The sequence below is a fragment of the Ammospiza caudacuta genome, chromosome 16, assembly GCF_027887145.1.
Source record: "Ammospiza caudacuta isolate bAmmCau1 chromosome 16, bAmmCau1.pri, whole genome shotgun sequence".
Lineage (NCBI taxonomy): Eukaryota > Metazoa > Chordata > Aves > Passeriformes > Passerellidae > Ammospiza > Ammospiza caudacuta.
In genome coordinates this window covers 12,143,617-12,171,494 of record NC_080608.1, presented here as the reverse complement: position 1 = coordinate 12,171,494, position 27,878 = coordinate 12,143,617, and the positions used below count along the sequence as shown (strand labels likewise).

The 27,878-nt window shown below is 58.2% G+C and overlaps 2 protein-coding genes across 3 annotated transcripts in view; both read left to right on the top strand.

Annotated features, from left to right (window-relative positions):
• The first annotated feature begins 3,440 nt into the window (after positions 1-3,440).
• Positions 3,441-6,215, top strand: ARSI (arylsulfatase family member I). The gene is made up of 2 exons (XM_058815490.1): positions 3,441-3,760; positions 4,808-6,215. The coding sequence occupies exons 1-2, from the start codon at positions 3,441-3,443 to the stop codon at positions 6,213-6,215; spliced, it is 1,728 nt and encodes a 575-aa protein (XP_058671473.1).
• Positions 6,216-12,876: 6,661 nt separating this feature from the next.
• Positions 12,877-27,878, top strand: part of CAMK2A (calcium/calmodulin dependent protein kinase II alpha) — a 34,364-nt gene continuing 19,362 nt past the window's right edge. For both annotated transcript variants that reach the window (XM_058815265.1, XM_058815264.1), the window contains exons 1-7: positions 12,877-13,096; positions 18,552-18,646; positions 21,544-21,603; positions 25,486-25,540; positions 25,775-25,840; positions 27,287-27,359; positions 27,685-27,787. In XM_058815265.1, coding sequence (XP_058671248.1) covers positions 13,035-13,096; positions 18,552-18,646; positions 21,544-21,603; positions 25,486-25,540; positions 25,775-25,840; positions 27,287-27,359; positions 27,685-27,787 — 514 coding nt within the window. In that variant the 5' untranslated portion in view covers positions 12,877-13,034. The remainder of the gene's footprint in view (positions 13,097-18,551; positions 18,647-21,543; positions 21,604-25,485; positions 25,541-25,774; positions 25,841-27,286; positions 27,360-27,684; positions 27,788-27,878) is intronic.

Genomic DNA, 27,878 nt, shown 5'->3' with positions numbered 1-27,878 from the left:
GGGGAGCTTTGTTCCAGCTGGGAAGGGTCTGCAGGCACCTGAAGGGCTGGGCTGGGGTTCAGGGGTTGATGTTCTGCTGCCAGCTCCACATCCAGCACCCAGCTCAGCTGATGGACCCCCTCATCACCCTGAACTGGCAATGCCACTGCAGACCGGGCTGGGAGGGAGATTCAGTGTCCTGTGTCACAGCAGCTGGTGTGATGGGAGGAGCAGGGCTGTCCTTGCCAGGGCAGATGCAGGACCAAAGCAGGCAGGGTCTGCTGGCTGGCTCAGCGCTCACAGCCGGGCCGCCTGCCAGGGGAAATCTCCCCATTGTGCAACATGTTGGAGCTCTCCAAGGAAGCTCCTGGCTCTTGAGACATCTCTGAGTGAGGCTGGACGAGTGACTGCCTTGCATTAAGAGCGGTTGAAGGGGTGCCTGCAGGCCATGAGTGCTTTTTCCATCCCTAGACCTTGTGATGCATTAATCACTCTCAGAGCAGCTGTGCAGACAGCTTAAATCGTCCTGACCCCAAAACTCCAGACTTGTCATTTCTTCCTCCTCCTCCTCCCTGCTAGCCACTCCCTTCTCCTGCCTCTGTCCTGATATCAGTAGGGCTGGTTGGAGGGTGCCATTGCACCCCATTTCCTGGGATCTAGAGTGTTCTCACTGCACCCCTTGCTGCTTTTCACCCTTTTATCATTTCTTGGAGGAGCACCCAGAAGGTGTCCATGTGCTGCTGAGACCCGGCCAGCTGTTCCTGAACCTTCTGATCAGGGTCACTGCCAACAGATTCACTATTTATCCCCCCTTTGGCTCTTGGAAAAGCTCTCTCAGCTGAATTAACCCTGCTGTTTCCTCCCCAGACCTGGGGCCAGCTTGGACCCATCACTGATTTAACTGAGCCAGCTGCCCTGGCTGGCACAGAAGGTCCCCTGCCCCTGTCAGCCCTGCTGCCACCTCCTTCCCTCCTTCCACCCTGAGCTTTGGCCACTGACAGCAGCTGAAGCTCAGGATGACTCTCCCAGCCTGTGCCTCCTCATCCTGAGGGTGTGAGCTGGATGTGCCCCACCACACCCCTCTTCAGCAGCAAATCACACACCCAGGAGGTGCTTGGCTCTGCTTTGCCCCTCAGAGGTGGGATCCAGCCCTGCTCCTCGTAGGTGGGCTCCAGACCCACTCCTGTGGCCACACATCCCTCCTGCTGCCCCCTCCTGCACCTCCCTCCTGCTCATCCCCTGGCCCCAAGCAAGACACAGTTTATCAGTGATCTGTGTTGCCTTGAACACAGTTTCTCTGCCATGTCTCAGGCCTGACATCTTCAATTTCCTCTCTCATCTGTAACACTCACCCAAATGGGGCATTATTTATTATTTGGGAAGAGCTCTGATTACAAGCCCTGGCAATATCTCTGCTTTGGGGTGTGTGCAGAGCCATGTGTGCAGGAGAACACAGGACCCAGGAGACTTTGGATCCCCCACCTCTACTTCCCTTCAGTCAGGTCCAAGTTTTTCCAGGAGGAGGATATTGTTCAAAATTAAAGGTGTTGGGGAAGGAAAGGGAGGCAAGTGGTGGGAAGGAGTGAGGGAAAGTGAGAAGAGAATTGGTTGGAGGAAATGAGAGATGAACCCCTGGGGATTAATCAAAGCTCACTGAAGGGCTCAGCCCAGCCCTTCTGAGCTGTTGAGTGAGCAGGGGTTGCTGCCAGCAGGGAAAAGCACAGAACACAGTGATCCCTCCCTGCCTCCTGCTCTGTCCCCTGCACCCCTCCCTGTGCTCCTGCAAGCCCCTGAGCCCTGGCTGGAGCTGGTCCTGGTGCCTGTCCTTGACCCCATCCTTTCTGCCTGTGTCTAAAGGGAGTCCCTGGGAGTGAGGAGCCTGGTGGTCCCTCCTCTCTGCTCCTCCATGGTGTCTGGGGTCCTAGGGAGCAGGCTGGTGTGGGGCAGGGGGGACACCTGGGGGCTGGAGGGTCAGTGGAAGGACAGGGAGTGGGGGAAGGAGATGTGTAGGGAGCCATGGAGCCATCTGTCTCATCTGCTCTTCTGAGCCAGTTCTGAAGGCAGAGCCCTCCCAGCCCCCAGTGAGCCCCCAGCGCAGCCCTGCAGTTGTAAAGGCAGGTGGGATGGCTGGGCTGGGGGCTCTTGGGGTCCCCACTGTACTGGGACCCCTCAGGTCCCCATCATTTTGGGACTGCAAACAGCCACAGGGCGCAGCTCCCAGCTCTGACAGGGGGTTGTGCTAAAAATGCCCCTTCCTGGGCCATGTCCTTGGCTGGGAAAGTGGGGGGACAAGAGGCATACCAGGCACGAGGGCTCCCTGATGCATGCTGGCCCTGCAGAAGGAATTGCACAGGGCCATTGCTCATCTCTGCCAGCCCCCTCCCTGAAGCATCAGGGCACTGGTCCCCTGTCCCAGCACCCCAAGCTCAGATCTGTACCCCTGCACTGGCAGAAGTCTCTGGTTCCCACCAAACATTGCCCCTCTCATGTGACAATGGCCCTTTGCTGCCTCAGTTTCCCCACTTGGAAAACGTGTGCAGCAGCACCCACTACTCAGTGCTCTACAAATCCCAGGATGGTTTTATTAACACTGGGGATGTTCAAACAAGTTTTTGCAGCTTCTCCTTGCTCAGGATTTCTGTGGATGACGATCCTGCCAGTGTGGGAAGCCGGCACCAGCCATCCCTCCCAGACAGAGATCCAGCTCTCCCTGATGCCCTGCCGGGCTGGATGCTGCGGGGGCTTCAGCTGAGCATCCCACCAAGGGCCCTGATCCGAGCGTCGGTGGCTCAGGGAATGCCACGCTCAGGAAGGACCCCGCATGCCCTGGGGCTTCCCAGCTTTTTGCTGGAGCCGCTGAGCTGGGAGGGGCCGAGCCGGCGGCTCCCCATAAACCTGGCGGCTCAGACAGCTCCTGACAGATGTTGGGACCGTGCCTCGGAGCGGAGGCTGGGAAAGGAGAGGGCGGCTCCTGCCCGAGAGCTCGGAGGAGAGCTCGGCACCCCTGGCTTGAACTTTAGCACCCTCTTCCGCAGGAGTTTAACGAGGAGCCGGCTGGAGACCGGGCAGGCGCAGGGCTGGAGCGGGCGAGGCGCCGCAGAAACTTTGTCTGAGGAGGATTCTGTGGAGCTCTCCATAAAGGCAGAAAGCCCCAGGAAGGCAGGAAGTGTTTGCAGCGCTCGGGACGCTGGTGAGCGGCCCCGGGCCCGTGCTGCCGTGCAGATGTGCGCGATTGGAGCAGCGCTGGGCTCGTTTTCCTTTGACTGAAGGCGACCCAGCCCGGCGGATTAAGCTCTTTGTGTGCACGCCAGTGTGCCTGGATGGAAGCTGCTCCCGCAAAACCGGCTGTGAGGGGTGCGGGGAGCATCCTCTAGGGCAGGGAGGGGGAGCCCTCCTGTTTTCGTGGCTCTGGGGCGATGCTGGGACAGTAACACCCTCGGCAGGCAGCACAGCGCTTCGGGATGGCCGTCTATGCCCTCACGGGCTTCTCGCTCGTCAGCCTGCTCAGCTTTGGCTATTTGTCCTGGGACTGGATGAAGCCCAGTTTGGTGGCTGATGTGGCCACAGACCCCATGGAGAAATCACCGCCTCCCACCTTCACCAGGCCACCCCACATCATCTTCATTCTGACCGACGACCAGGGCTACCACGATATCGGCTATCACGGCTCAGATATCCAGACACCGACGCTGGACAGGCTGGCAGCAGAGGGTGTGAAGCTGGAGAACTACTACATCCAGCCCATCTGCACCCCGTCCCGGAGCCAGCTGATAACTGGCAGGTAAGCCAGGGCCTGCTCACAGCTTGCTCATGTCCCCCTTTGGTCCCTTCTCTGAGGGGCTTAACCCCAGCTTGCTGCCAGAGTGATGCCCTGGTGTGTTGGCAGAGGATGGAGATCCTCCAGCACATCTGGATTTCTCTAGAAAGCTTCCTGGGTGAATAGTTGATTTCCACAGAGGATAAAGAGTGGCACATGGTAAGAGCAAAACTGTGGATGCTGCTGGGTGATGGATGACACTTTGGGAGAGGGTGGTCTCTGGTCAGGAGGTGTTTGGTGCTGGGCAAGCAGCTGTGTCCCCATGACACACTGGCCCTTGGAGATTTGCTGTGAGGCCCTTGGTCTGTGCTTTGCCTGTATGTGTGTTCAGTGCTGCACTGGCCAGCACAGGCTGGATGTTGCTCCATTGTCCTCTCCCATGGCACCACAGTCAGATGCCCCCTTATCCTGGGCCATTCTGCCTTCTGGGATAGGTGGGGCTTTCTCTGGAGAAGTGCTGTGTGGTCAGCATTCCCTGTAGGAGGCAGATCCCACCAGACCACCTCCTGCTGAGGAGTGGGCCCAGGGAGGTGCCTATGGATGAGGTCACCAACTGCCTGGGGTGATAGAGCCCACCACAGTCCAAGAAAAGGCGTCCCTTTTCTCCTGATGGTTCTTAAGGGGTCCCAGACATCTTTGTGGTGTGCAAAGCAGGGGAGGACAGATGGTGGGGACATTCACGTGGGGCATTATGAACCCTCTTGCTTGTGCTGCCCAGCCCTGACACAGCCCAGCCACCTCCCCAGGCTGGCAGCAGTGGGGACAAACGCTTGTGGCATTTTTGTGAGATGTCTGCTGAGCCTCTCTCTGTGTTCTTTGCATCTACTTTTGGTACTTATGGACGGATGAGGAGCTCCCTGTCCCTGGCTGGAGCTTGCTTCATTGGGTTGGGTTGGGTGACATGGAAATCTGCATTTGTTTTTGGGTTTCCAACACATAAAGTGCCATCACATCCTCACCCAGAGCTGCTCCTCATCACCATTGCTTTCCTCTGGCTCTTCCTCCTGGCAGGTACCAGATCCACACAGGATTGCAGCACTCCATCATCCGCCCTCGGCAGCCCAACTGCCTGCCCCTGGACCAGGTCACCCTGCCGCAGAAGCTGCAGGAAGCCGGCTACTCCACGCACATGGTGGGCAAGTGGCACCTGGGCTTCTACAAGAAGGAGTGCCTGCCAACTCGCCGGGGCTTCGACACCTTCCTGGGCTCCCTGACAGGCAACGTGGATTACTACACCTACGACAACTGCGACGGGCCCGACGTCTGCGGCTACGACCTGCACGAGGGGGAGGACGTGGCGTGGGACCAGAGCGGGAAATATTCCACCTTCCTCTATGCCCAGCGAGTCAGCAAGATCCTGGCATCCCACAGCCCCAAGGAGCCCATCTTCATCTACGTGGCCTTCCAAGCGGTGCACACGCCCCTGCAGTCCCCCAAGGAGTACATCTACCGCTACCGCTCCATGGGCAACGTCGCCCGCCGCAAGTACGCGGCCATGGTCACCTGCATGGACGAGGCGGTCAAGAACATCACCTGGGCCCTCAAGAAGTATGGGTACTATGACAACAGTGTGATCGTGTTCTCCACGGATAATGGTGGGCAGACCTTCTCCGGGGGAAGCAACTGGCCGCTGCGGGGTCGCAAAGGGACGTACTGGGAAGGGGGAGTGCGGGGCATTGGTTTTGTGCACAGTCCCCTGATCAAGCGCAAGCGTCGGACAAGCTGGGCGCTGGTTCACATTACAGATTGGTACCCTACTCTGATCAGCCTGGCCAGGGGCAACCTGAGCAATGTCCAAGGCTTGGATGGCTACGATGTCTGGCCTGCTATCAGTGAGGGTAAGGAGTCGCCACGCACTGAAATCCTGCACAACATTGACCCCTTGTACAACCATGCCAAGTACGGCTCCTTGGAGGACGGCTTCGGCATTTGGAACACGGCTGTGCAAGCTTCCATCAGGGTTGGGGAGTGGAAGCTCCTCACTGGCGACCCAGGGTACAGCGACTGGATACCCCCACAGACCCTGACCAACTTCCCAGGGAGCTGGTGGAACCTGGAGCGTCTCACCGATGGCCCAAGGAAGTCCGTGTGGCTCTTCAACATCACCGCCGACCCCTACGAGCGCTACGACCTCTCAGAGCAGCGGCCAGACGTGGTCAGGAGCCTCCTGCTGAGGCTGGTGCACTACAACCGCACGGCCATCCCGGTGCGCTACCCTGCCGAGAACCCCCGCGCTCACCCCGACTTCAATGGCGGTGCCTGGGGACCGTGGGCCACTGAGGATGAGGAGGAGGAGTGGGAAGGAGGCCGGGAGTCCCTGAAAGGCAGGAACAAGAAGAAGAAGAAGAAGTGCAAGATCTGCAAGCTGCGCTCCTTCTTCCGCAAGCTGAACACCAGGCTCATGTCCAACCGCATCTGACAGGACACTCCCCAAGCATCCACCCATCCTGGCCAGGGTGGAGCTCTGGACTGCAGTGCCATGGGATGGGAGTGAGGGAGAAGGACAGGCAGGGAGGTGGCCAGTGCTCTCTTGCTCTCCCTTGTTCCAGGGTTCACTCCAAAACAGTTCTCCTCCCTGGCTGGAGTGGTGGCCACAGGGAGCTGCTCCCAGTGGGTGAGGAAGGGTGATGTGGTCTCTGCTGTGGTGCTTGGTGGTGGTGAATGATTGTGCTGAGCTGGGCTGGCCCTGCACAGTGGCTTCCAAAGAGAGAGACCCTTTCCTCAAGGATTCTGCAGCCAATCATAAGCTTTAAGTGTTGGCCATTGCAAGGGCAGGAGGAGTCATGGGGGGCTCTGCCTTCACGTGAACCCTCGCCATTCCCCTCTATTTGCTCCTGGTTTGTAGCCTGCTCCCAAGCAGCTGCAACATTTACTCTTGCTCTGGGAACTCGAGGGCCTTCCCCAAACACAAGACCACATTGCTTCTTTGTGGAGGGATGGATTCCTGACCATGGATGTCAGACCTGAGATCAACGTGGCTGGACTAAGTCATGCTGCTACAGTGACCTCATGTGGGGCTATGGCTTCTCCTCTCCACTGACTTGGGGAGCCAGGAGCAGCCCTGATGGGGAGCTGTGGCCCATGGAGGCATGGTTGGATGCTCCCAGAGGACAGGTGGTTCTCTTTGGCCCCACATTTGGGAGGAAGGTTTGTTCCAGGCTCTGGTGGTGGACTCTACATAGGTAGAGCAAAGCCTTTCACCCAAAATTTGCCTGGACACCCCTTCACGTGCAAGCCTCTAGGCACCCCTGCTCCTCCCTATGAATCCTACACATCCAACCAGCCAACCACCCAGTGCTGGAGCTGTCCCTGTCCCCACATCCCATTGCTGAACCTGGGGCAGAGGGAAGATCTCAAGAACCTCTCTGCAGAAGCTGATCTGCTGTTTTGCAGCTGCAGGACTTTTGAAGCCACGGTGGAGGACGGGGATGACGGGGCCGTCTCCCGCCCGCCAGCACCGCGCCACGTCCCCTCCTCGCAGATGGGCACTGCTCTTCCAGCAGCGCACGCGTGGGGAGGAAAACACCTCCCCATCATCCACGGCTGGGGGAGCCAGCCCAGGGACTGCCAGGGGCCAGGGAGGCCAGCGGAGCTCCGGGCCCAGGGAAGCCAGCAGAGCCCCCGTGCCTTCGGCGGGGTGAGAGCGCGCATACGTGCGCTCGCAGGAGAGCTGGCGAGGATGGAAGGGGGTAAATAGCTTTGAAATCATTTTGGATGCATGGTGCATTTCCATTTACACAATGTGTTTTACATTTCTCCCCACAGGTTTCTCTTGGTGCAGCGTGTGTAGGCGAAGGCCCTGCTGTGAATTTTGAAAATAGTTATTTTTGTCTCTGGAAAATGAGGCCCGTTAGGACTTGTCAGCTCTTGGATGAGCAGTGTGGGCTTTCTATTTTTTTTCTTTTCCCCCCTCTCTTTCTCCCTTGCAAAATAACATTCATTTAAAATCTGTCATTGAAAGATGTGACAATTGGCAGCATGCACACTGAATACCTTTCAGTGCTCTTTCAAGTCCTGTGTGTGAGAGAGGGATGAGGATGGGAAGAAAATGACATGTTTGTATTTTTTTTTTTTTCTTACTCTTAGCTGGATTATTTGGGGGTATTGGGATTTTCTATAGAAACAAAGGAAAAAAACCAGCTGACAGCAAGGCAGAAGAGAGGAGGCCTCTTCTTGTGGAGCTGGGAAGGAGTTTGAAAAGCTGGAGTGTGGCAGCGTGTGCGCCAGTCCCTGCAGCTCCGCGCACGCCCATTGCTGTGCCATCCCACCCTGCTGGCTCCTGCATCCCTGCATCCCTGCAGGCACACCCCAAGCACTCCTGCATCCCTGCATCCCTGCAGGCACATCCCAAGCACAGGGTTCAGAGGGGGCTCATCTCCTCCATCAGCCCCATCTCCATCCCTGCTCCCTTAGCGTGTTACTCCAAGAGGACTGGTCCCCACAGCATCACCTGGGTGAGCCCCAGAAGGATGCTCCACATCCTCACACTACCTCAAACCAAACCAGCCAGCCTGGTCCCTGGGGATGTGCTCCATCAGTGGGACTGCGGCACCGGCTCCCATTTGGCAGAGCCAAGCAGTTGCTGAAAATAAAGCAACACTTTGCTGAAGAAGAGGAGGCTGCTGCAGGCAGAGCCAAAGCCAGGGGAGAGCAGGGGGTGATGCTGCAGGGGCTTGGGAACAAATATTGCCTAAGGGAGAGTTGGTGCTGAAGGGAATGGGAGAGAGCAGGGCTGGACATGAGGTGATGACAAGGCTCGGGAAACAGCTTTCATTTCCATATTTACATAAATGCATCCAAGTTTACTCCTTATTTTATTTTCTTTTCATTCAAAAATGGAAATTTCCATGAAAACATGCTCAGTCTTTCTCCCTTCCCTTTTTACTAACATCCCCATGAAAATGTTCCTCTGGTCACACTTCCTTTTTCCAGGTTTGGAGCTGCTGGGCTGATGCTGGGTTTGCAGTCAGCCTGGCCACAGTGGTGGATCTGTTGTCATCTCTATTTTTAATTAAAAAGAGTTGGATTCTGAATCTTTGCAAGAAGAAACTGCTGAAGGAAAATCTTAGTCCCTGAAAACAAAGAGGAGAGGTGGGCAGGAGCATCTCTGGGTGCTTGGAGAGAGCAAAGCCTCCAGCCCCAGGGCAGCAGTTGTCCTTCACCCCTGATTCCAGCTGTGCTGTGTCTGAACATTGGGCTGGGAAAGGAGATGCAGCTGCTGCCACGTGTTCTCCTCATCAGAGCAATGTTCATTAATGGTCTGTGCTGGGGAGAATACAGCCATGTGCCAAAACCCCGTGCTTTCAGAGAGCTGAACTCCCCTGGGCTGTGTGCACGCTCTGGCTGCCAAGGAGTTAATGCAGCTGGAGGGATGCTCGGGCGGTGGAGCTCCCTGCAGCCGGGAGATGTTTTCACAGACAGGCTGAGGCTCCCCTCCTTGCCAGCCTCCCTTCCAGCCCCGCAGGAGCCGGGTGTAGGACGGGGAGGGCAGGGCAGGGCAGGGGATGGATGCATCGGGGCCCTGGGGATGGAGGGGGGCTGTGGCTGCCTCCCTGCAGCCATGGACCCGCTGTCCCCACCCGGGCTGGCTGGAGCGAGGGGGAAGGGGATGGGCTGGGAACGAATGGAGTTGGGACGGGATAGAGATGGGGAGGAGGAGAAGAGGAGGGTGGGGCTGGGCTGGGCTGGGCTGGAAGAGGAGAGGATGGGATAGGACAGGGATGGAATAGGGATGGGATGCATCGGGCAGGGCTGGGGGTGCGTCAGAGCCTCTCCAGCCCTGCAGGCAACTCCCACCCGAGAGAGGGAAGGAGCCCAGTGTCAGGACAGGGGATGGGCATCCCAGCAAACTGCCCAGTGGCTGTGGCAGAGCACCCTGAGCACCTCAGAAGGTGTTCTGCATCGGGGGCACTTGTGTCCTTTCTCGTGCCAGAGATCTGAGGATCACAAGTGGTTTTGCAGGTTCCCCCACTCAGATCCAGTGCACAGGGAGCCACTGGCACCTGCTGAGTGTCCCCAGGTTTCATGGGCATGTCCCCAGGAGGGTCTTTGCCTATGAGCCCAGCTGCAGGGGAGAGGGTGGCACCGAGGGCACCCTGTCTCAGGCAAAACCATCTTCCTGTGCTTGCAGGAGCAGGTGCTGGGCCTGTAGGGACAGGGCACGTTTGCAAACACAGCCCTAAATGTAAATCAGTTCTCTTCAGCACGGTATTTATAATCTTATCTAAAAATAACCCCAAATTCAGCTTCCCAGAGGACAGCAACTGAGCATCCCCCAGACCCCAGCTTGCATGTGAAGCTGTCCCAGTAATTTTGGGATCTCTGCAGTATGTAATTGGCTGCCTGGCTGGTTTGGTGTGCGAGGCACTGCTGCAAGCCCCATCCCCTGGGAGCAGGGGCACTGCTGCAGCCCCCCAGGACACGTGGGTCCATCCTGAGCGCCCCAGCCCGTCTGGCTGGGGTTCAGAATCCAACCTCGGGTGCTCACCCTGGGCCAGTCCCGTGCTGGGATGCAGAATCCAGAGCTCTGCAGGCAGAGCTGGAGCAGGGTGGGGAGAGCAGGATGCATTTTTGGAGAGGCCAGCCCAGTGATGGAGAGGAGCACTGGGGATGAAGGTCTCCATCAGGTGGCCAGACCCGAGCATGGCAGCAGGAGAGCGGCATGGCTCCAAAGCCCTGCAGGAGCAAATCTTGGGATGGCTGGGAACACACGTCCTAAGGATATCCTGAGCCTCTGGGAGAGGACTGGGACTGCTCCCCCCTGCAGGGGAGCCCCCAGCCCAGAGGTGGAAGGTTCCACCCAGAGCTCCTGCTCCCCTGGGATTGTCCCCAGGCACCCAGCATTGGGACCACTCAGCAGTTCCTGCTTGGGAAAACATTATCAGCAAAGCAGAGCCTGTTCAGCACGCAGAAGTCTGACACCCCCTTACTCCCAGAAGGAAAAATGTCGAGGAAAATGAAAAAAATAAATGAAAAGAGAGAAGAGCAGAGAGGGAGAAACTTTTCCTGGAGAGCCCTGGGGAGGGAGGCAGGGTCCTGGTGGGGACTGTGCCATCAGCCCTGCCCGGGTGAGGGCCGGGCTGCAGCAGGGCCAGAGCCGTCCCTGGAGCACGCAGAGTCACGCGTGTGGGGCTGAGCACGTGTGGCAGCGCGGGGGTGGCACGGGAGGGGGCAGGTCACATTGCCGAGCGCACGGGGACACGAACGCGGCGCAGGTGGGAGGCACTGGCAGTGGGGAGGGGGCTCAGAGCTGCCCACGGGCACCCAGGGGGTCCTGGCAGTGGGGGCCTCCTGCTCCTGCCTCTGGGGTCCCAGGGCGCTGCTGGGGGCTGGCAGCAGAACGCTGCAGGAGGAGGAGAGCACTCCCACAAACACCTGGGTGCACCGGCCCCCATGGCAGCACCCAGCTCCTGGCACCGCCCTGGCATGGGGAGTGAACCCCCTTTTTGTGGAGCAGCATGGGGAGGGGTTGTGCAGATGCCTGGAGGCGTTTTGGGGACCATGATGTCCCCAGGGCACGGACGGCACCTGTGCACTGCCTGCAGCCCAAGCGAGGGTGCCGGGGGTGCTCTGCCCGTGCCAGGGCACGGCCAGGGTGGGTCTGGAGGTCATCAGCCCCTGGGGACTGTGGCCCCATCCCTGTGCCCTTCCCTGGCTGGGAATCAGTCCCTGCTCTGCCAGCAGGGTCCCCTGGATGGGACCAGGCAGGAGCAGGAGGCTGGATGCAGGGGTGCAAGGTGGGGATGAAGGTGGGTAATGGTGCAATTAATGGAAAAGCCATTAGACCTTTCTCCTCCTCCCCCTCCTCTTCCTCACTCCGCCACTTGCTGTCCTCCTCCACTTCCACCTCCTTTCTTCTCTCCCTCTCTGCTCCTCCTCTCTCCCCTCTCAAAGATTTCTCCCTATTTTTGTCTGGTTAGAACCTTTTCTTTTCCTTTTAACCCTTCGATGGCAGCCTGAAAGGGAACTCAATCCATCTCAGCTGCCAAAGGCAATGCTCTCCCAGCTGGCACAGGGAGTCCCTTCTCCTGTTGTGAGGAGGGCCCTGCTGCTGCAAAATCATCCAGATTTGGGACAAAAGCTGAGTAGAGAGCTCTTCTGGGGGAAGTCAGCAGGTGGAAAGTGCAAGGGGTGGTGTAGACAGAGAGGGTGCTGCTGGATCCCCAGTGAGGGTTGGTGGGGACTCAGAGGGAAACCCCTTCCCTGAGGTTTTGGACCTCACAGCTCCACTTTTATTGCACTTTTTGTGCTTTCTTAGGCTCAGCACAGCAGAGAGGCGACTCAGCAACAAAAAGTCCAAGGACTGGGGGGCCACACGTTCCTCCTATTCCCACTTTGAAACTCCTCCCTGTCTACCCTGGCTTGGGCAGCCCAGGGACACAGCACCCCAGGGCTCTGTGCTCCCCTCTGGCTGTGCTTCAGGCCAGGCTGCTCGCCCCTCTCTGGGGGGACCCTCAGGAGCTGCTCCAGGGCCCTTGGGGGTCACAGTGGGAAAAGGGGGGGTGGGAGCAGCCAGCCCTCCCTGCAGTGTGATCAGGGCCAGCCCCTCTGGGGACCCTGGCTGAAGGCAGGACGGTCTGGGGACCTGGGGACCTGCCATGATTTCTCCAGCTTCTCCTGACACACTTCTGCTCCATCTGCTCCCTCCTGCTGCAGCATGGCCCCATCCCACAGCCCCCAGGGCCCCCAGCAATGCTGCTGCAGGTACCAGCAGGGCCTGGATTTTTTTTTTTTTTTTTTTTTTGGGGGGGGGGGGAGATAAGCAGTTGCTGGGGTGACAGCATCCTCCTGCAACATGGAAACCACGGTTTCCATGGAAACCTTTTTTGCCCCAATTATTTTACCACTGCCACAGCCTTTAATTTGCCATTAATAGTTGTATTTTAGGTGTCCCCCGTGTGCAGCAGGGGGGTGACCCCCGGGCAGCCCCCGGGCCGGGTCCCCAGCAGGGCCCTGGTCCCCCAGAGGGCGGCGGGGTTGGGAAGCAGTTGCCCCGGCAACAGAAACAGGGCGTTTCTGGCAGCGGTGGTCACCATGGGGACGGCGATGCTGACGAAGGCTTGTGAAGCTGAGAAGACAAATTGCCCTCATCATTATCTCTGGGCTTGTCAATCAAATATATTCCCTTATTTACCTCAGCGAGGAGAGAGCCCCGGGAGCACACGGAGAGGGAGGGAGCGAGAGGAGAGCTGCTTGCCCCAAACTCTGCACTGGGAGGGAGCATTTCCAGCCCCTCAGGATGGCCACCATCACCTGCAACCGCTTCACTGAGGAGTACCAGCTCTTTGAGGAACTGGGCAAGTAAGTTGGAGATGGGGCTGGGATGCTCAGAGCAGGGCTGTGCCCTGGCTGGGAGAGAGACTCAGCGGAGCTGGGAACTGCTGGAGATGAGGGAAAGGAGGTGGGCATGGGGAGAATGCAGCGGGAATCAGAGAGGGCACGCAAGTGAGGATGGGGGCTTCCAGCCCCAGACCTGCTTCTCTGTCCCTGCCTGAGTTCAGGGGCTGCTGATGGGGGCTTGGCTGGGGGCTTGGGACACCCCAGAGGGCTGGAGTTGCCTGGGAAGGGCTTGGCTGCCCCTCTTATGGAAAAGCTGCTCCCAAAAAAGGAGGCTGCCAGCTCCCTTGGGAAGTTCCCCAGCCGGGAGGAGGGACAGGACGGCTGAGGAGGAAAGCCAGAGCAGTGGACACCCCTCACATTTCTGTAGGGAATTTATCTGTGTGGATTCACTGGGGCTTACCTAGACCTGCAGGAGACCCAGTGTGCCTGGCAGCCCCCGGAGAATCCTGGTGGCTTTTGGAAAGATCCAGGGTATTCCCCAGCCCTGTCCCAGTGCGGGTGAGCCCTAGCCCTGTCTGACCCTGCTCTCCTGCGAGGGAGGGCTCAGCTCCTCGGGTGCAGGTGGCATCGTGTGTGCCTGGATCAGTGTGTGTGTGTGTGTGTGTGTGTGTGTGTGTGTGCAAACAGAGCTGCCTGTGCCCAGCAAGGGGATCCTGGGGAGCACTGAGCACCCCGGGTGCAGCAGGGGATGCCAGGCTCCCCGTGTGGAGGGATGCAGGGATGCTCCCGTCCCGCCCAGCGTGTGGCTGTGAACGGTGCAGGAGTGAGCAGGCATGTGCCTCTGTTTTGGTTTCTGTGCCTTTTTTTGGAGCTGGTGTGTAAATGTGGGCCGTGTGGCCGCCGTCCCTGCGGGGTGGCTGGCAGTGTGGTGGTGGGCTCGGGGTGCCTGTGCTCTGGAGGGGAAGCTCCGTCCATCCAGAGGCACAGGGATGCTCTGAGCCCGCAGCCCTGCGGGAGCAGCCTTGCCTGAGTGTGTGCCCACCTGCACGTGGGTGTGTGAAACGGGGGCGAGGGAGAGGGCAGAGATGGGGGAATGGAGAGGCTGAGACAGGAGGACTTTGTGCTGCCTGGGCTGAGTGCTGCTCACATTCCCCAGGCAGACTGTGGCACTGGGGTGCTGATTTGAAGTGCAGCTCCGTGGAGGCAGAGGGACCCCTCTGTCCTGGGACACTCACACCCATCCCTGTGGCATCAGGGTGACAGAGAGGGGCTGGTGGACAGCAGGGGATTGGGCTGGGGAGTGGGTCCCTGTGGCAGGGACAGCCCCAGCTGGCACTGCAGGCAGGAGGATGGGCACCCTCTGGGGAGCTGGTGGCAAGGTGGGATGTGGGACCTGCTTCTTCCAGACTTTTCTTGGCTTTTCAGGGCTCTAGGGCTTTGTGGTGGTGGCCGGGGATGGGCAGGTGAGGCAGTGGCTGCTCCATGCCAGCAGTGAGGCTGTGGGGCTCTGGCTGGGCAGAGGAGGCTGTGGGGATGTGGAGGGGAGTTCACAGGCCAGGAGTGATGGGGGAAGACCAGGAGGCTCCTGGAGGTTTCTGGGCTGTGAGGCTTTGCTGGGTGGGTGCTGACTGGAGCGCTGAGCGCCCAGGCTCAGGGGCTGCCTGCATTGCCTGGCACTGTGGTCTCAAACCACCTGGACAGACGCATTTTAAAGGAATAAAGGAGCAAAGCTGGCGCAGCAGCTCACCCGCCCCTGCGAGCATCGCCCCTGACCACGCCAGTCCTGGGCTGAGGCAGGGGCAGCAGCCTCAGCTCCCTGCATCCCACAGCTCCTCCATCCACTCCAGAGGGCAGCTACAACAGCAGCACTGAGGTGTTCCCCAGTTAGGGGCTTCACCAGGTTAGCCAAGGTGCTGTGGGGCTGGTTGGGGATTTTCCGCTGGGATGCTTTCCAGCACATCCTGGCACATTCAAAAACCAGCGCTTTCCCACGGGGAAATTTCTGCTTCATGGGCTTGGAGAGGGAAATCAGGACGAAGTGCCGCACCTCTGCTCTGCTGCGGCAGCTGCTCGCGCTGGAAGTGCCGCTCCTGCTCCGGGGAGATGCTCCCGGTGCAGCCGGGGTGGCTCTGTCCCGGCAGGGCTGGGCAGGACGGCTCTGCCGCACCAGGGAGCAGCGTCCTGCAAGGATTCAGGGCAGAGAGGGTCCATCCTGAGTGTGCTGTCCCCAAGGGGCTGGGGCGGCTGCTGTGGGGCACACGGTGTGTCCCCAGCCCGGCCGCCAGGAGGGCAGCTCTGGCTGCCAGGCTGCTGCACCCACCCCGTGTCTCTGCCGTTTGCTCGGCTGTCACCAACCCTGACAGCCGGGCAGGCAGAGGGCAGAGATGGGGAGATGCCACACACCTCATGGCAGCACCACGGCGGGGCTTTGTGGGCAGGCAGAGATGGGGACGGAGATCTGCGGAGCCTGCCCTTGGCACATCCCAAGCACGGCAGGACATCTGTCCCGAGCGGGGCACACGGAGCCGGGGAAAGCCCACTCCTGCGGCAGCCCCCGCAAAGCTGAGCGAGGGAAGGGAGGGAAGGAAGGGAAGGAAGGGCTGCTCGGATCCCCCACGCTGGCAGGAGGGAATCAGGCGGGGGGCAGCGGGGGGGACACGGAGAGCATCCTGCCCACGGCCCCCCGGAGTAGGACAAACATCAAGTGCAGCTCCATCGGCGCCTCCAAATACGCCCCCGCAGCAGGTTCAGGGAGAGGCTGGAGACAATTACCGTGCCGAGCCGTAGGATCAGCCCCTCCGCTCCCGGAGCTGCAGGGGAGGGGGCTTATTAAAAAGGGGAAAAAAAATATGGAGGAACAAAAAATCCCCAGCCCACACTCTTCTCTCTAGAAAGGAAAAAAATCCCTCGGAGGAGGAGGAGGTGTTGGAGAGAGGGAGGGTGGCAGCAGCACAGCCGGGCACTGGCAGGGAAGGTGTGAAAAAGGGAGAAGCGGAGCAGCCTGGTGGCAAAGCCGCTCTTGAGCTGGTGGGGAAGGCCCTGGGGACAAGGCACGGGGTCAGGCCTGCCTAGGGATCAAGGGACAGGGGCTGCAGGGCTGGGGCTCAGCAGTGCCAGGGCTCGGGGCTGCAGACAGGGCTTGTGCTGGGCTCTGGCTCCAGCATCGCCCTGCGGTGGCAGCCAGCCAGGTGACAAGGACACGGTGTGTGCCCATGGCCCTGCAGGTGATGTACCTGCCCTCTGCTCAGACTGGGACGTGCTGTCTCATCCAAGCCAGGCAGAGATGGGGATCCTCAGCTGCCACCAGGGTTGGGGTGATCCCCACCCAAAGACCCAGCCCTGGGAGCTGCTGCCCATGGCCAGGGAACAGGACATGATTCCTTCCTTCCAGAGGGGCTCCTGCAGCTCAGGGGGGCTGAGCTCCCTGCCTGGCATCCCCAGCAGTGCCTGCAGTGCTGCATGAGCCCCTGGTGTGGAAGGGGATGCTGCCTTTGCCATGAAGACCATAAAGATGCTGTATTTAGATGGAGCAAAGGGGAGCTTTTTTTTTCCCCTACATGGAGCTGAGTAGCAAGGGAGCAGCCTGGCACAGGGAGCAGAGCCTGGCTGGAGGTCAAACACCCAATGTGGAGGGTTCCTGACCAATGCAGAGCCACCGAAGGACCCAATTGGAACAAGGATGGGGGTATGGCAAGCATGCTGTACCCCTGGGTATCCTGCACCTGTATCCAGTGTTCCATGTTCCACCCACCCTCCAGGCACACAGGGTTTTGCTTATGCTTTACAGACCACAAATAGACATTTGGTTTCTGTTAGGAAGGTCTGGAGGAGCCAAAAGCCAGGAATGCAGATGGGGGAATGAAACAGTCACTTCCCATGGCTCCCTCTTCTGTGCTGTTCAATTCAAATAAGAAGATGAGCAAGTGGCTGTGGACACTGGGACTAGGAGTGAGTCCCCATCAGTCCCCATCAGTCCCCAGCCTCCAGTGGGTCTGGGACACCCACAGCCCTCCAACCTGCTGGGTTCTGCAGTGAAACCCCGAGCTGGGGCAGAGGGACATCCCTGCTTGCTGCACTCTCTGCTGCAGACTGTCCTGCCACTGCAGAAACATCACACATGTCTTTAGGAAAAGAAAATAGAGAATATGAGTCCCAGGGATCCAGAGGAGCCCACAAACCCTGCACAGTGTGGGGTTCCCAGCAGGATGAAGGGAGTGAGACCACAGGACTGCCAATAGCTCTGGCCTGCCTACCTATGGCAAGCTGGCCATGAAGCATTTCACTCACCCTTTCCAGTTAATTCTTCCCCAGTTTTCAGGGATATGAACAGCTCAGCTCTTTGAGCAGCCAGGATGAAATGGCAGGACAGGAAAGCTGGGAAGCACCAGGATGTTTTCCCCCAGCTCCTGCCTGGCACGTGCCATGAGCGATGCTCTGAGCGGCAGCGTGGGCTGCCAGCCCTGCTGGGGCTCCATCCCCATCCCTCCACACCCGCTGCTCGCCTGCTCTCCTAAAAATCACATTCCAACCCAAATTGCCCGTCTCCAGCCGCCCCCGCCGCTAAAATCAATTATCAGCCGCTCTCGGCAGCCCGAGGCCTTTCATTGCTCGGCAGGGAGCTGGAGCGGGCGAAGGGGACTGGGGGAGGGTGGGGCAGGAGGTGGGATTGCTGTTGATAGTTGTTATTTTAGCGATTGGAGAGGTTTGGCAGGAAAGGGAACCTGGCACAAAGGTTGTGCTCAGCAGGGCTGGAGCATGAGCGTGTGATTGCAGTGCTGCAGCTCCCAGCCTTGCACCAGCACTGGCAGTGCCAGGAGCTGGCAGGACTTGGGGCAGGGGGTACCCGGGCAGGCAGGAGTGCTTGGAGCGTCCCATCCTCATGCTTGCTCGCCTGCCAGACCCCAGAAGAGCTTTGCACTTGTGTAAGGTGCAGCATCCATCCCTGTCCAGCTGGGCTCCAGCCTTGCAGGGTTCCCTGGGCTGTCCCTGCCTGGGTGACAGTTTTGTACTGGGGCACAGCTGCCAAGTCCTGCTGTGACTGAAAGGTCTAGAACAGGGAGAGCCACACAGACTGGAGTGGCTGAGAGCTACGTGGCTGCAGCCACCAGGGTTTCCCTTGGGAACCATTGCCCCCAGTAAATCACTGCCCCTTCCCTCCTGGCAACAGCTAGGGCAAAGCCAGGAGGAAGAGGAGGAAAAGTGCACAGTGCCTGGGGTGTCCCAGAGGAGCATGAGGGGAGAAGCTCATATTCCTCTCTAGGTCTGCCTGTGCCTCCTCCCATCATTCCTCAAGGACACTGGTGCAGGGAAGTGATCCCTCCAGGCTTTGCACAGATCCCTGCCCCAGTGAGCACCTATCCCCATCCCCATCCTTGTCGCCATGCCTGTGGCTGCCCCTGACCCCACAGCCACACGAGGGCTGAGCTGTGCCTGCTCCCACACCAAGCCCTTCAGCTCTGCCTTCTGCTGTTCCCAGGGGCGCTTTCTCCATCGTGCGGAGATGCGTGAAGGTGCTGGCAGGACAGGAGTATGCGGCCAAGATCATCAACACCAAGAAGCTCTCTGCTCGAGGTAAGCACTGAGGGGTTTTGGCAAAGGAAAGAGGTGAGCAGGGCTCATATAGGGGAATTTGTCCCTTCTGCATGGCGCTGGGATGATGCCTTTGATGTGCAATGAGGTGGGGGCTTTTTGATTGAGGGGGACCCTTCATCCCACCCTGTCCCCGCTGTGGTACTCCCTGAGCTCCTTGATGGATGGGGTGAACATCCCGAGGAGGTGTCTTGGTGGCTGCTTGCCACATGCCATCTGATCACAGGGAAGCATCTGCAGCCTGGCCGTGCCAAGGCTCAGGGCAACTCCCTGACCCCAATCTGCCTCAGGAGCCAGAGCACCCCATTTCTGTCCCTGAGACCCCCCCACCACCCTGCACACACACTGCAGCAAAACGATGGTTACAGCCTTGCAACAAGTCAGACCAGCTCTGGGTGCAGGGTAGCACAGTTATTTTGGGAGGATAACTTCCTGAGAGGGCCCCTGCTGACTGACACCCCATCCCTGCTCTGGGGCCTCTAAGTTTTCTTACTCATACACCTACATCAATGAAAGGGGAACATCCCTTAAGGTGGGGGTTTGACTTAATTTCTACCTGGAAATGGGTCCTCAGACCTCGCTGTTTTCTGCTCTGGTGGAACATATTGGCTTGCTGCTGGAAGTGGTCCTAGAGGGTCTGTCCTGGTGGGTCTATCTCTAGTGAGGCAGCACAGAAATCATTACCCAGCCTTGCCCCAAGCCAGGGACCCCTCTGTCCCCCTGTGCCCCAGCTGGCAGAGGAGCTGTGGTGAGGAGGATTGAAAGGATGAGGCAGCAGATGCCGTGTCCCCGCTCCGGCTCCCCGCGGCTGCCGGCAGCGCAGGATGTGTGCTGGAGGAAGCACCCTGCCAGGACGGTTTAATTAACCTCCCTCGGTGTCTCTCCCAGTTCCACTGCTGACCTCCGAAGGCAAAAATGAAATGAAGAAAAGAGCGACAAGCTCCTTTCTGACCTGGAATTCAACCAGCATGTCGCAGGGTCCCCCCCACAGCTCTGCCAAAGCGGCACAGCACCGGCACTGAGCCCCCGAGGTCCTCCAGCACTGATTCCTGCCTCTCTTCAGAGATGCAGATAATTTTCTGCCTTCCAAGCCCGAGGCTGGGCTCTGGGCAGGGTGTGCAGTGCTGGGCTCAGCCCTTGGCTCCTGCCCGGGTTCCCCAGCTGGCAAACGCCTCCCAGTTTTCAGGGCTGCCTGGAGCAGCAGATTGAGCCGCCCTCCCTGTGCTCCCTCCTGCCTCCGCTCGCCTCCTCCGGCTGTTTGCCCCTCTCCCTTCTCTCCTGGGGTTTGTGCTGTCCCTGCAGTGCACAGCACTCCCCTGGAGAGGCTTCACTGGGGTTCTTTTCCCTGCTCTGCCAGCTGGAATCACCAGTGACTCTAGCTAATGGTGTGGAGCCCCCCGTTTCTGCAGTGCTACCAGGGGGGATGGCACCTCCTCAGATACAAAGGGCAGGCAGGAGAGAATTGGAGAGAAGGTGAGAGAAGCTGCAAAACATCCCCAGTCATGGTCTGTTCCTTTAGACGTCCTCCTGACTGCCAGCACAGAGGGGCCAGGAGGAGAAAAGGTGGAGATTTTAAAGGAAAAATGGGGTTTGGTTGTGCAGGACCTGGGTTTGTGGCATAGGAGAGGCTGTAACCCACATCCCCAGTGAAGTGCTTGCCCCACTGGTCTCACTGTCCCTCCATCCCATCCCCATCATCCACCCCACAATGCACTTTAGTTGTGAGAACATCCTGAACTCCATCCCCTCCTTGTCACCCTGTCCCACCCTGGGAAGGCAGTCACCCATCGGGGGAAAAGCTGTGGGGAGCTGAATGAGGCCACCAAGGTTATCTCAGCCTTTAGCTCACAGCCTCCAGCACAGGCTGCAAAGCTCACCCCAGGCCCAGGGTGCCTCTGGGACAGGATCCTGGGCCCTGGGGAGGCTGCAGCCCTGCAGAGATGGGGCTGCTCTGCTTTCACGGCTCAGCGGTCGGAGACACCCAGGTCTGGTTTGATGCAGAGCGAGACTCTGGGGTGTGAACCTGCAAGGTAGCAGTGAGAGCACTGAGAGACAGCAGCCCTAATTATATCCTCGCTTGTCCTGGCTGCTGAGTGCCTGCACAAAATGCCTCCAGTCAGGCACCTCCATGCAGGGCGGCTGGGACAGGTGTGAGCAAGGAGAGAGGGGCAGAGGATAAGAAACAAAACGATGTGCAGATTCACTCTGAGCTGTCCCAGGGCGGAGGATTTTTTGGCTCAGCTCAACTTGCTTTGCCCAGAGCTCTGTTGTCTCACATCCCCAAGGCTGCTGAAAGCTGGGGAGTGGGACCTGTGCTTCCTGTTTGGAGACAGGCACTGGTTCTGAGATAGGGTTCTGCCGTGTAGGAGAGCAAAGCCCTGGGGTGGAATGGCTGACGATGGCGAGGGGGAGTGAAGCCCATAGCCTCATTTCATCCTCACACCTCTCTCTGGTTCACTCTGCCTTCAATTGCTCAAATTGTACCATGCCAGGCTGGCAGGGTCCTGGCTGATTGCCTGTGCCTGGCTGAATAGGAGAAAAAGGAACAGTGCTGCCAGCAAGGATAACCCAGGCAGATCCAGGATATTTGGGAGGTGATCAGAGATTGTTCAGCAAAGAGAAGGGAGAGGGGAGAGCGAGGGATCATTCCAAACCCTAGATTGCCCATGGCATCAGTGCCTGAGGGGCTTAGCCAAGGACTGCATCTGTGCTGGGATTGTGCCCAATCGTGCCTTGATGCAGAACTTATCCCAAAATCCGTTACTCTTTAGCAAAAAAAAAAGCTGCTCTGTCCCCCCAGGTTTCCTGTGCCAACACCTCCTCTTAGAGCCATTGATTCCCTTCCTTAGATCCTAATTTATGGTCGTTGCTTCTTTCAGATCACCAAAAGCTGGAGCGAGAAGCCCGGATCTGCCGTCTCTTGAAGCACCCCAACATTGGTAAGTGCACCCCACGGCTGGTGCTCCATCCTGGCTCTGCTGCCCTCCCATGTCCCAGCCAGGGCCAGGGACTCTCCATCCACAACCCAACCCTGCCTGCAGCAGCACGGACTGCTTGTCCCAGAGCCCGAGAAGGGCTCGGTGTCCTCCTGCCCGGCTGATCTGCAGAGCTATCCCTCCTCTTCCTCATCTCCAGACGGGGTCATGGGGAAAAATGCCCCCACTGGGTGCAGCGGGGCTGAAGTAGGTCCGGACTAACCCACTTGGCCAGAGCTCCCTCGGGGAGCAGCGGAGCCCCAGGAGGCTGCAAGAGGCTATTTTTGCTGCTCTCCCCCCGCTCGGTGCCGAATTGCCGTGCGTGCTCCAAAAAGCGGCTGCGGCTCGGAGCAGCAGCAGCGGCAGCGCGGGCCGTGTGGGAGGAGCGATGGCGGGGGGAAGCGAAGACTTTCCCACCGACCGTCCATCTGAAAGTAGCCTCCTTCGGAAAAGCTGTTTCAGGAAAACTCCTGAGCCCCTGCAAAAGACAAAAATAGGCCAGAAGGAGAGAGAGAGAGAGGGAGAGAGGGGAGGGGAAAAAACTGCAGTAAAAAAAAAAAATATATATCCTAAACTCCATCGTGGAAGCGATGCTGATGCAGGCTCTTGATCCCTGTGGATGGTCTGGGTGAACCCCCTCTTCTCTGTGCTGCACCCCAGGATGTGCCAACCCCAGTGAGATCCTGCAGCTTTAGGGAAAGCATTTGGTGGTTTCTGCAGCCCTCTGAACCCACAGTCGGGAGCTGGGAGGGTTCCTGTGTGGCTGAGCTGCTCCCTGGCCCCCTCACTGCTCCGGTGACCTGGATCCATCCTTCCCCAGGAGCTGCTGCGGCAGATTCAGGGAGCTAGAACCAGGGCCACTGGGACAGGCCATGTGGCTCCTGTCCCATAAATATTTCAGTTCCAAAAAAGACTGTCAGCTTCCATCTGTCTCGGGCACACGGCTGCGTGGCAGGTCTCCCCTTCGCTGCTGGGCTGCCGGACCCTGCAGCATTTCCCAGCCTCTGCTCCAGCAGCACCAGGAGCTGTCCTGCAGGGGTCCCTCCGGGGCCTCCAGCTCCTCTTTGCACCAAAATACATGCAGGGATTGCCGAGACCTGAAGGAACACACTGCAAAGTGTGTGAGTAGGAAGAAATGCTAAACCTGGAGGAGCTCACCGTGTGAGATCTGCAGGATGGCACCTGCAGGTTCCCCGGGTTCCCAGCTTGGCCACAGCTCTTTCCCACTGCTGTCTTCCACCCCTCCCTCTCCATCACCTTCCTGTGGGGCTGGCAAGCTCTCTGAGGTCTGAAACACCTCATCTGTCCCTGTCCTTGTCCCCCATCCCTACACTACCCCTCGCTGTTTGGCTGTGACCCGGCAGCTTCAGAGCTGCAAAGGCTGGAAGGGGTTAACAGCATGAGATGCTAACAAGCCCAATCTGCTGCTATTTATACTCAGGAGGCTCTTCTCCACCCCCCACCCCACACCCTCTTTCCTTTCACCCCCCCTCCACTGCTCCTGCTGCCTGGAAACTTGGGCTTGCAGCTTCCACAGGCGCTTGGTACCCACACAGGAGCTGGAATGAGCAGTGCACTGCAGAGCAGCCTGGCCTGAGGAACAGGAGGCACTGCTGCTGGAGGAGCCAAAACAGCCCTGTCCAGCCCTTCCTGGGGAGAAGCACCCCAGCTGCCAAGGGCCTTTGCTGTCCTCTTACTTGCTCCCTGCAGGGAGGGAGGGTCCTTCCATCTCCCATGAGATGCCGTGCTGCAATTCCCGGAGGAACCAACCTGTGCTCTGTGCCATGCCTGCTGGAGAGCTCACATGGAAAGCTGTGCAGGGGCAGGCCCAGGTCCCCAGGACCCCACAGCACTGGGTGATATACTAGGGAGAGCTGTTTCCATTCAGGGAAATCTTCCTTTATTGGGAAAACTTTGGCTGCACTCAGCCCTGGAGTTTGAACTGCAGGTACTTGTCCTCTGACTCTCATTCCTGAAGCTGTGTCCTGCTCCTGCCTTGGCTCTCAGCTTTGAGCTGGAGTGGTTTGGCCAGTGTGGCTCTCTCTGACTATGGGCAGTAACAGATACTTGTAGGATCATGCTATATTTAGAGTAGCTGCTCCCTCTTATACCTTCTTGGCTCCTGGCAGCCACAGGCTTTGGGACTTCCCGAGCAGGGACGGTATCTGGACCATATGCTTATGGTTTTGCTGGCCCTACCCACACCAAACTCATCTAATCCCTCTGAGAATACTTTGGTTTCTGTGGGATCCCAGGCATGATACCCCCAAATCCCTCCCAGGCGAGATGAAATGGGAGGAAATATGTTTCTTCCAGCAGAGGAAAGCAGAAAAGCTGGGGCTGTATGTTGGAGAAAAACGGAGCAGACACAGATGTCAGAGCACAGGGGATGTCTGCAGAGGCCAGCAGTCAGGAGGGATAACTGGGAATGAGATGAGCAACTTGTGTCAGTAGCCAAGTCCACAAGAGACACAGAAAAGATTCTGACCAGCCCATCTGTCACAATAGGACACGAAATGAACGACATGCACACGCTGAAATGTCCAAGGTAAAAAGAGAGTAGTTTATTTCCAAACTCCAATATTTATAGACTTTCAAAAGTGACCATGGATTGGAGGATGAAATTGCCACCTCTCCAGCCACACTGATCAAACCAACAGTCCATCAATTCTCTCCTCCTCCAGAAAGGAATGCAAAACAATCATTATTTACATGAAAAGTGCATGTGAAACTCCATTACAAAAATATAAACATTGGAAGGCTTAGAAGAACAGGGTGACATCCATCAGCCCTCATTTGCTCTGTGCCCTGCCAGGTGAGGTGATGCTGCTGGCACCATGCTCTTGGCAGCCTCTGGATTTGCCCATGGAGCTTGGAGACAGGAAAAGGAGCAGCAAAGTGGTGTTTGCTGGCCTGGCAGATAAGAGTGACACGGTGCAGTGTCTGTGCTCAGTGCTGGGGTTGTTATCTCCCCTGGCTCACACTCAGTCTGGAGGATGTTTCCATATAGGGCTCCGCTGATTTAGATGCAGTGAAAGGGGCTAGGAGTAAAAACTGCCACAAAATCTCTCACCTGAATGTTTCTTTTTTCTTCCCTGATTCCCAACATTCTCAAATATGTTGAAAGTTGTATCAGGCTGAAACCAGGTGAGAGAGAGGAAACATTGAATATTTATAGCCTTAAGGGAATCAAACAAAATACAAGGTGGGGGCAGAGGATACTAGAGAAGTCTGTTTATCCACCCCACCTGTTTCTGTGCCAGTCCCCTTGCTGCACACCTGCCTGCTAAGTGTGAGCAGGGATCTGAGCCTGAATAACCAGCATGCAGCAGGGTGACAGGTTTGTACCTGGCTGCACCTGGCAAGGGGTGTGCCCAAGGGGAGAGGGTGCCAGGAGATGGGGAAATTCATCCCGTAGAGATTCCCAAGGAGAAAAGGAAGGTTATGAGCAGAAAATAAAAAGCCCTGTGAGTGCCAGAGTTGTTAGCTCAGCTCCCTGCTGAGCTTTCCCTCTGCTTGGGCACCTCTCCTGACAGGACTGGGGACACCCAGCCTTCCCAGTGCCCAAGATAGCCCAGCATCTGCCTGGAACTCTGGCCAGGCACAGCCCTGGGGCATTCCCAGTTTGGATGTGATCTTTGAGCCTGCATGACTGCCTCAGGCTGGGGCCAAGGCTGGGGTCCCGTGGTGAGCAGGGACCCCCACCCAGCCAGTGGCAATAGCAAGAGAAATAGCCCTGCTGTGCCCTTCCCCAGCTCCTGCTTGTGCCCAAAGGGGAGCAGAGGCATTCCCAGGGAGTGGGGTGGGAGCCAGGTGTACCCCATAACCCTTCTGTTTCTGCTGCAGTGAGGCTCCACGACAGCATCTCTGAAGAGGGCCACCACTACCTGATATTTGACCTGTGAGTAATGCATCCCCTACCCACAGCAGCTCCGTGCTGCCCCCGGGGTGACCTGACCTCCCCCTCACCTGAGCCCTTCCCCAGGCTGGGTTTGACCCAAACTCGGGTCCCCCAGGCCGGGCAGAGGGCAGGTCCCTGTGCTGCACCCCCCATGCATGTGGAGTGCCGTTTTTGGGGGATTGCCAGGGCTGGGTGTGCTGTGCTGTCAGTCAATGCAGCCCTGTCCTCCTGCAGGGTCACCGGCGGGGAGCTCTTTGAGGACATTGTGGCCAGGGAGTACTACAGCGAAGCAGATGCCAGGTGAGCCAGGCTGGGGAGGGGACAGGAGGAGGTGTCCCCTTCTCCCACAAGCTGCTCCCTCCCAGGGAGGGCTTTCTGCAGCACCAGCTCGTTCTGTACTGGGAGGTGTTTTACACTCTGCAACACATACTCATAGTCTGGAACTGTGGTGCAAAAAACCCCTAAAACCACCCAAAATGCTCTTTTTAGCTCACCCAGCTCCTGTGCCAGGAGGTGCATGTGCTGCCATAGCACTGGTCTCCACTTTGGCTCCTGTGGCTCCCAGCCATTGCCCACAGCATCCTCATCCCCAGGATGCTGGGGTAACCAACATCTGACCTCTCTGTAATTGAACAGGGTGCTGGGGGCTCCCTTCTCTGGGGGCACCAGGGCTCCCCAGGCTGGCAGGGAGGAAACCCAACACCAGGCTGGTGGCCAGCCAGGGCCACGATAGCATAGACACCCTGCAGATGTCACTCCTTCCCCCTGGAGCTGCATTCCAGCCCTCTGCAAGTGTTCCTCTGGCATTTGCCACTTGAAAGCACTGAGGAGGAGCAGTCAAGACAGGCTGTGCTGGAGCTCTGCTCCCTCCCACACTCTCACTGGCACTTTCCAGGTACCTTCTGCAGAGCCGTTTCAGCCACCCCTTTGGTCCCTACAGCTCATCCAGGGGACAGTATTGGTCTCACTCTTTTGAGGGGACATGATCTGGCCCTCCCCAGTCTCCACATATCACTGTGCCTCTTGGCTTTACTAAGCATAGCCTGTATGTACGTCCAAGGGGGTGGTAAACTCTACACTGCCTCTCTGCACGGAAATATCCTTTATTTCTAGGCAGAAAACAATCTCATTTAATGGGCTGCCTGCACTGAATCCACTTAGAGCCCATCCACTTATTAGTGTCATACAAATAAAATAAAATACATGTAAATAAAGACCTTCTGCCTTGCACATAAGCTGTTTTGGAGCAGAAGTGATCAGTGCCTCTGTCTTTTTCCCTTCCTGTCTCACGCACACAGCAGAGCTGGAATGTAATGAACTAGATATAAAGCAAGCAGACACAGCAGAGCCACCTGCATTAGAGGAAAGCAGGGAAATGGGGCTGGGGCAAAGGTTGCACAGAGCACATCTGCTCTGCCTGGGTTTGGAGACCTAATCTTTGCTGGTATTGTGGTTCCACTGTTGGTCTCCAGCTCCCCGCCTCCAGTGCTGCTCCTGTGGGATCCCCACGGGCTCAGCTGTGTCCCCTAAGCTCCTGCTCACCATTATTTGGTGCACAATAGCTCTGTTAGCTTCCTGCTGGGTTAGAACTGCTCCCCACAGGTGTGTGGGTGTCAGTGGAGGGGGATGCTGAGCTGGGCTGCAAGGGCTGCTGATGGGGAGAGGGTGAAATGCAGCAGAATAGAAGTGTCTGACAGAACTCTGCCCCACCAGGCACTCGTGTGAGCTTTCTCCTCTCTCCCACAGCCACTGCATCCAGCAGATCCTGGAGGCCGTCCTGCACTGCCACCAGATGGGGGTGGTTCACCGGGATCTGAAGGTAGGAGCTGCAGGCAGAGCGCCGTGGGAGGACAGGGGACCCCATCTGTGATGCAGAGCACTGTGGAACAACGCCCAGAGTGCTCCAGGGTGCTGAAACAGCAGGGAGGAACGCGTGCAGGGCTGCGGGAAACCCACAGAGCACAGACCACTCGGGAGATGGGGTAGGGAGTCTGGGATCCAGGGACACCAGGACAAAGAGCAGGACAAAGCAGTTGGGGAGCACATCCAGAGGTTCCTCTGTGCTCTGCTGGGAAGCTCCCCCTGCCAATAGCAGAACCCTGAGGGGTTTTCACTCCTCTCCAACCCCCCATCTCCTTCTGCAGCCCGAGAACCTGCTCTTGGCATCCAAGCTGAAGGGGGCTGCTGTCAAGCTGGCTGACTTTGGCCTCGCCATCGAGGTGGAGGGTGACCAGCAAGCGTGGTTTGGTGAGTGGGACTGGCCTGAGGTGGGGCATGGTGGTTCAGGGGGGCTCCAGGACCTCCAGCCCAGGTTTATGGGAGAGCCCCAACAGCACCA

Bases quoted from the DNA above. Each gene is read 5' to 3' on its own strand.
- ARSI (XM_058815490.1), top strand. From the start codon at position 3,441: ATGGCCGTCTATGCCCTCACGGGCTTCTCGCTCGTCAGCCTGCTCAGC. The intron at 3,761-4,807 runs GTAAGCCAGGGC...TCCTCCTGGCAG, and splicing joins AGCCAGCTGATAACTGGCAG to GTACCAGATCCACACAGGAT.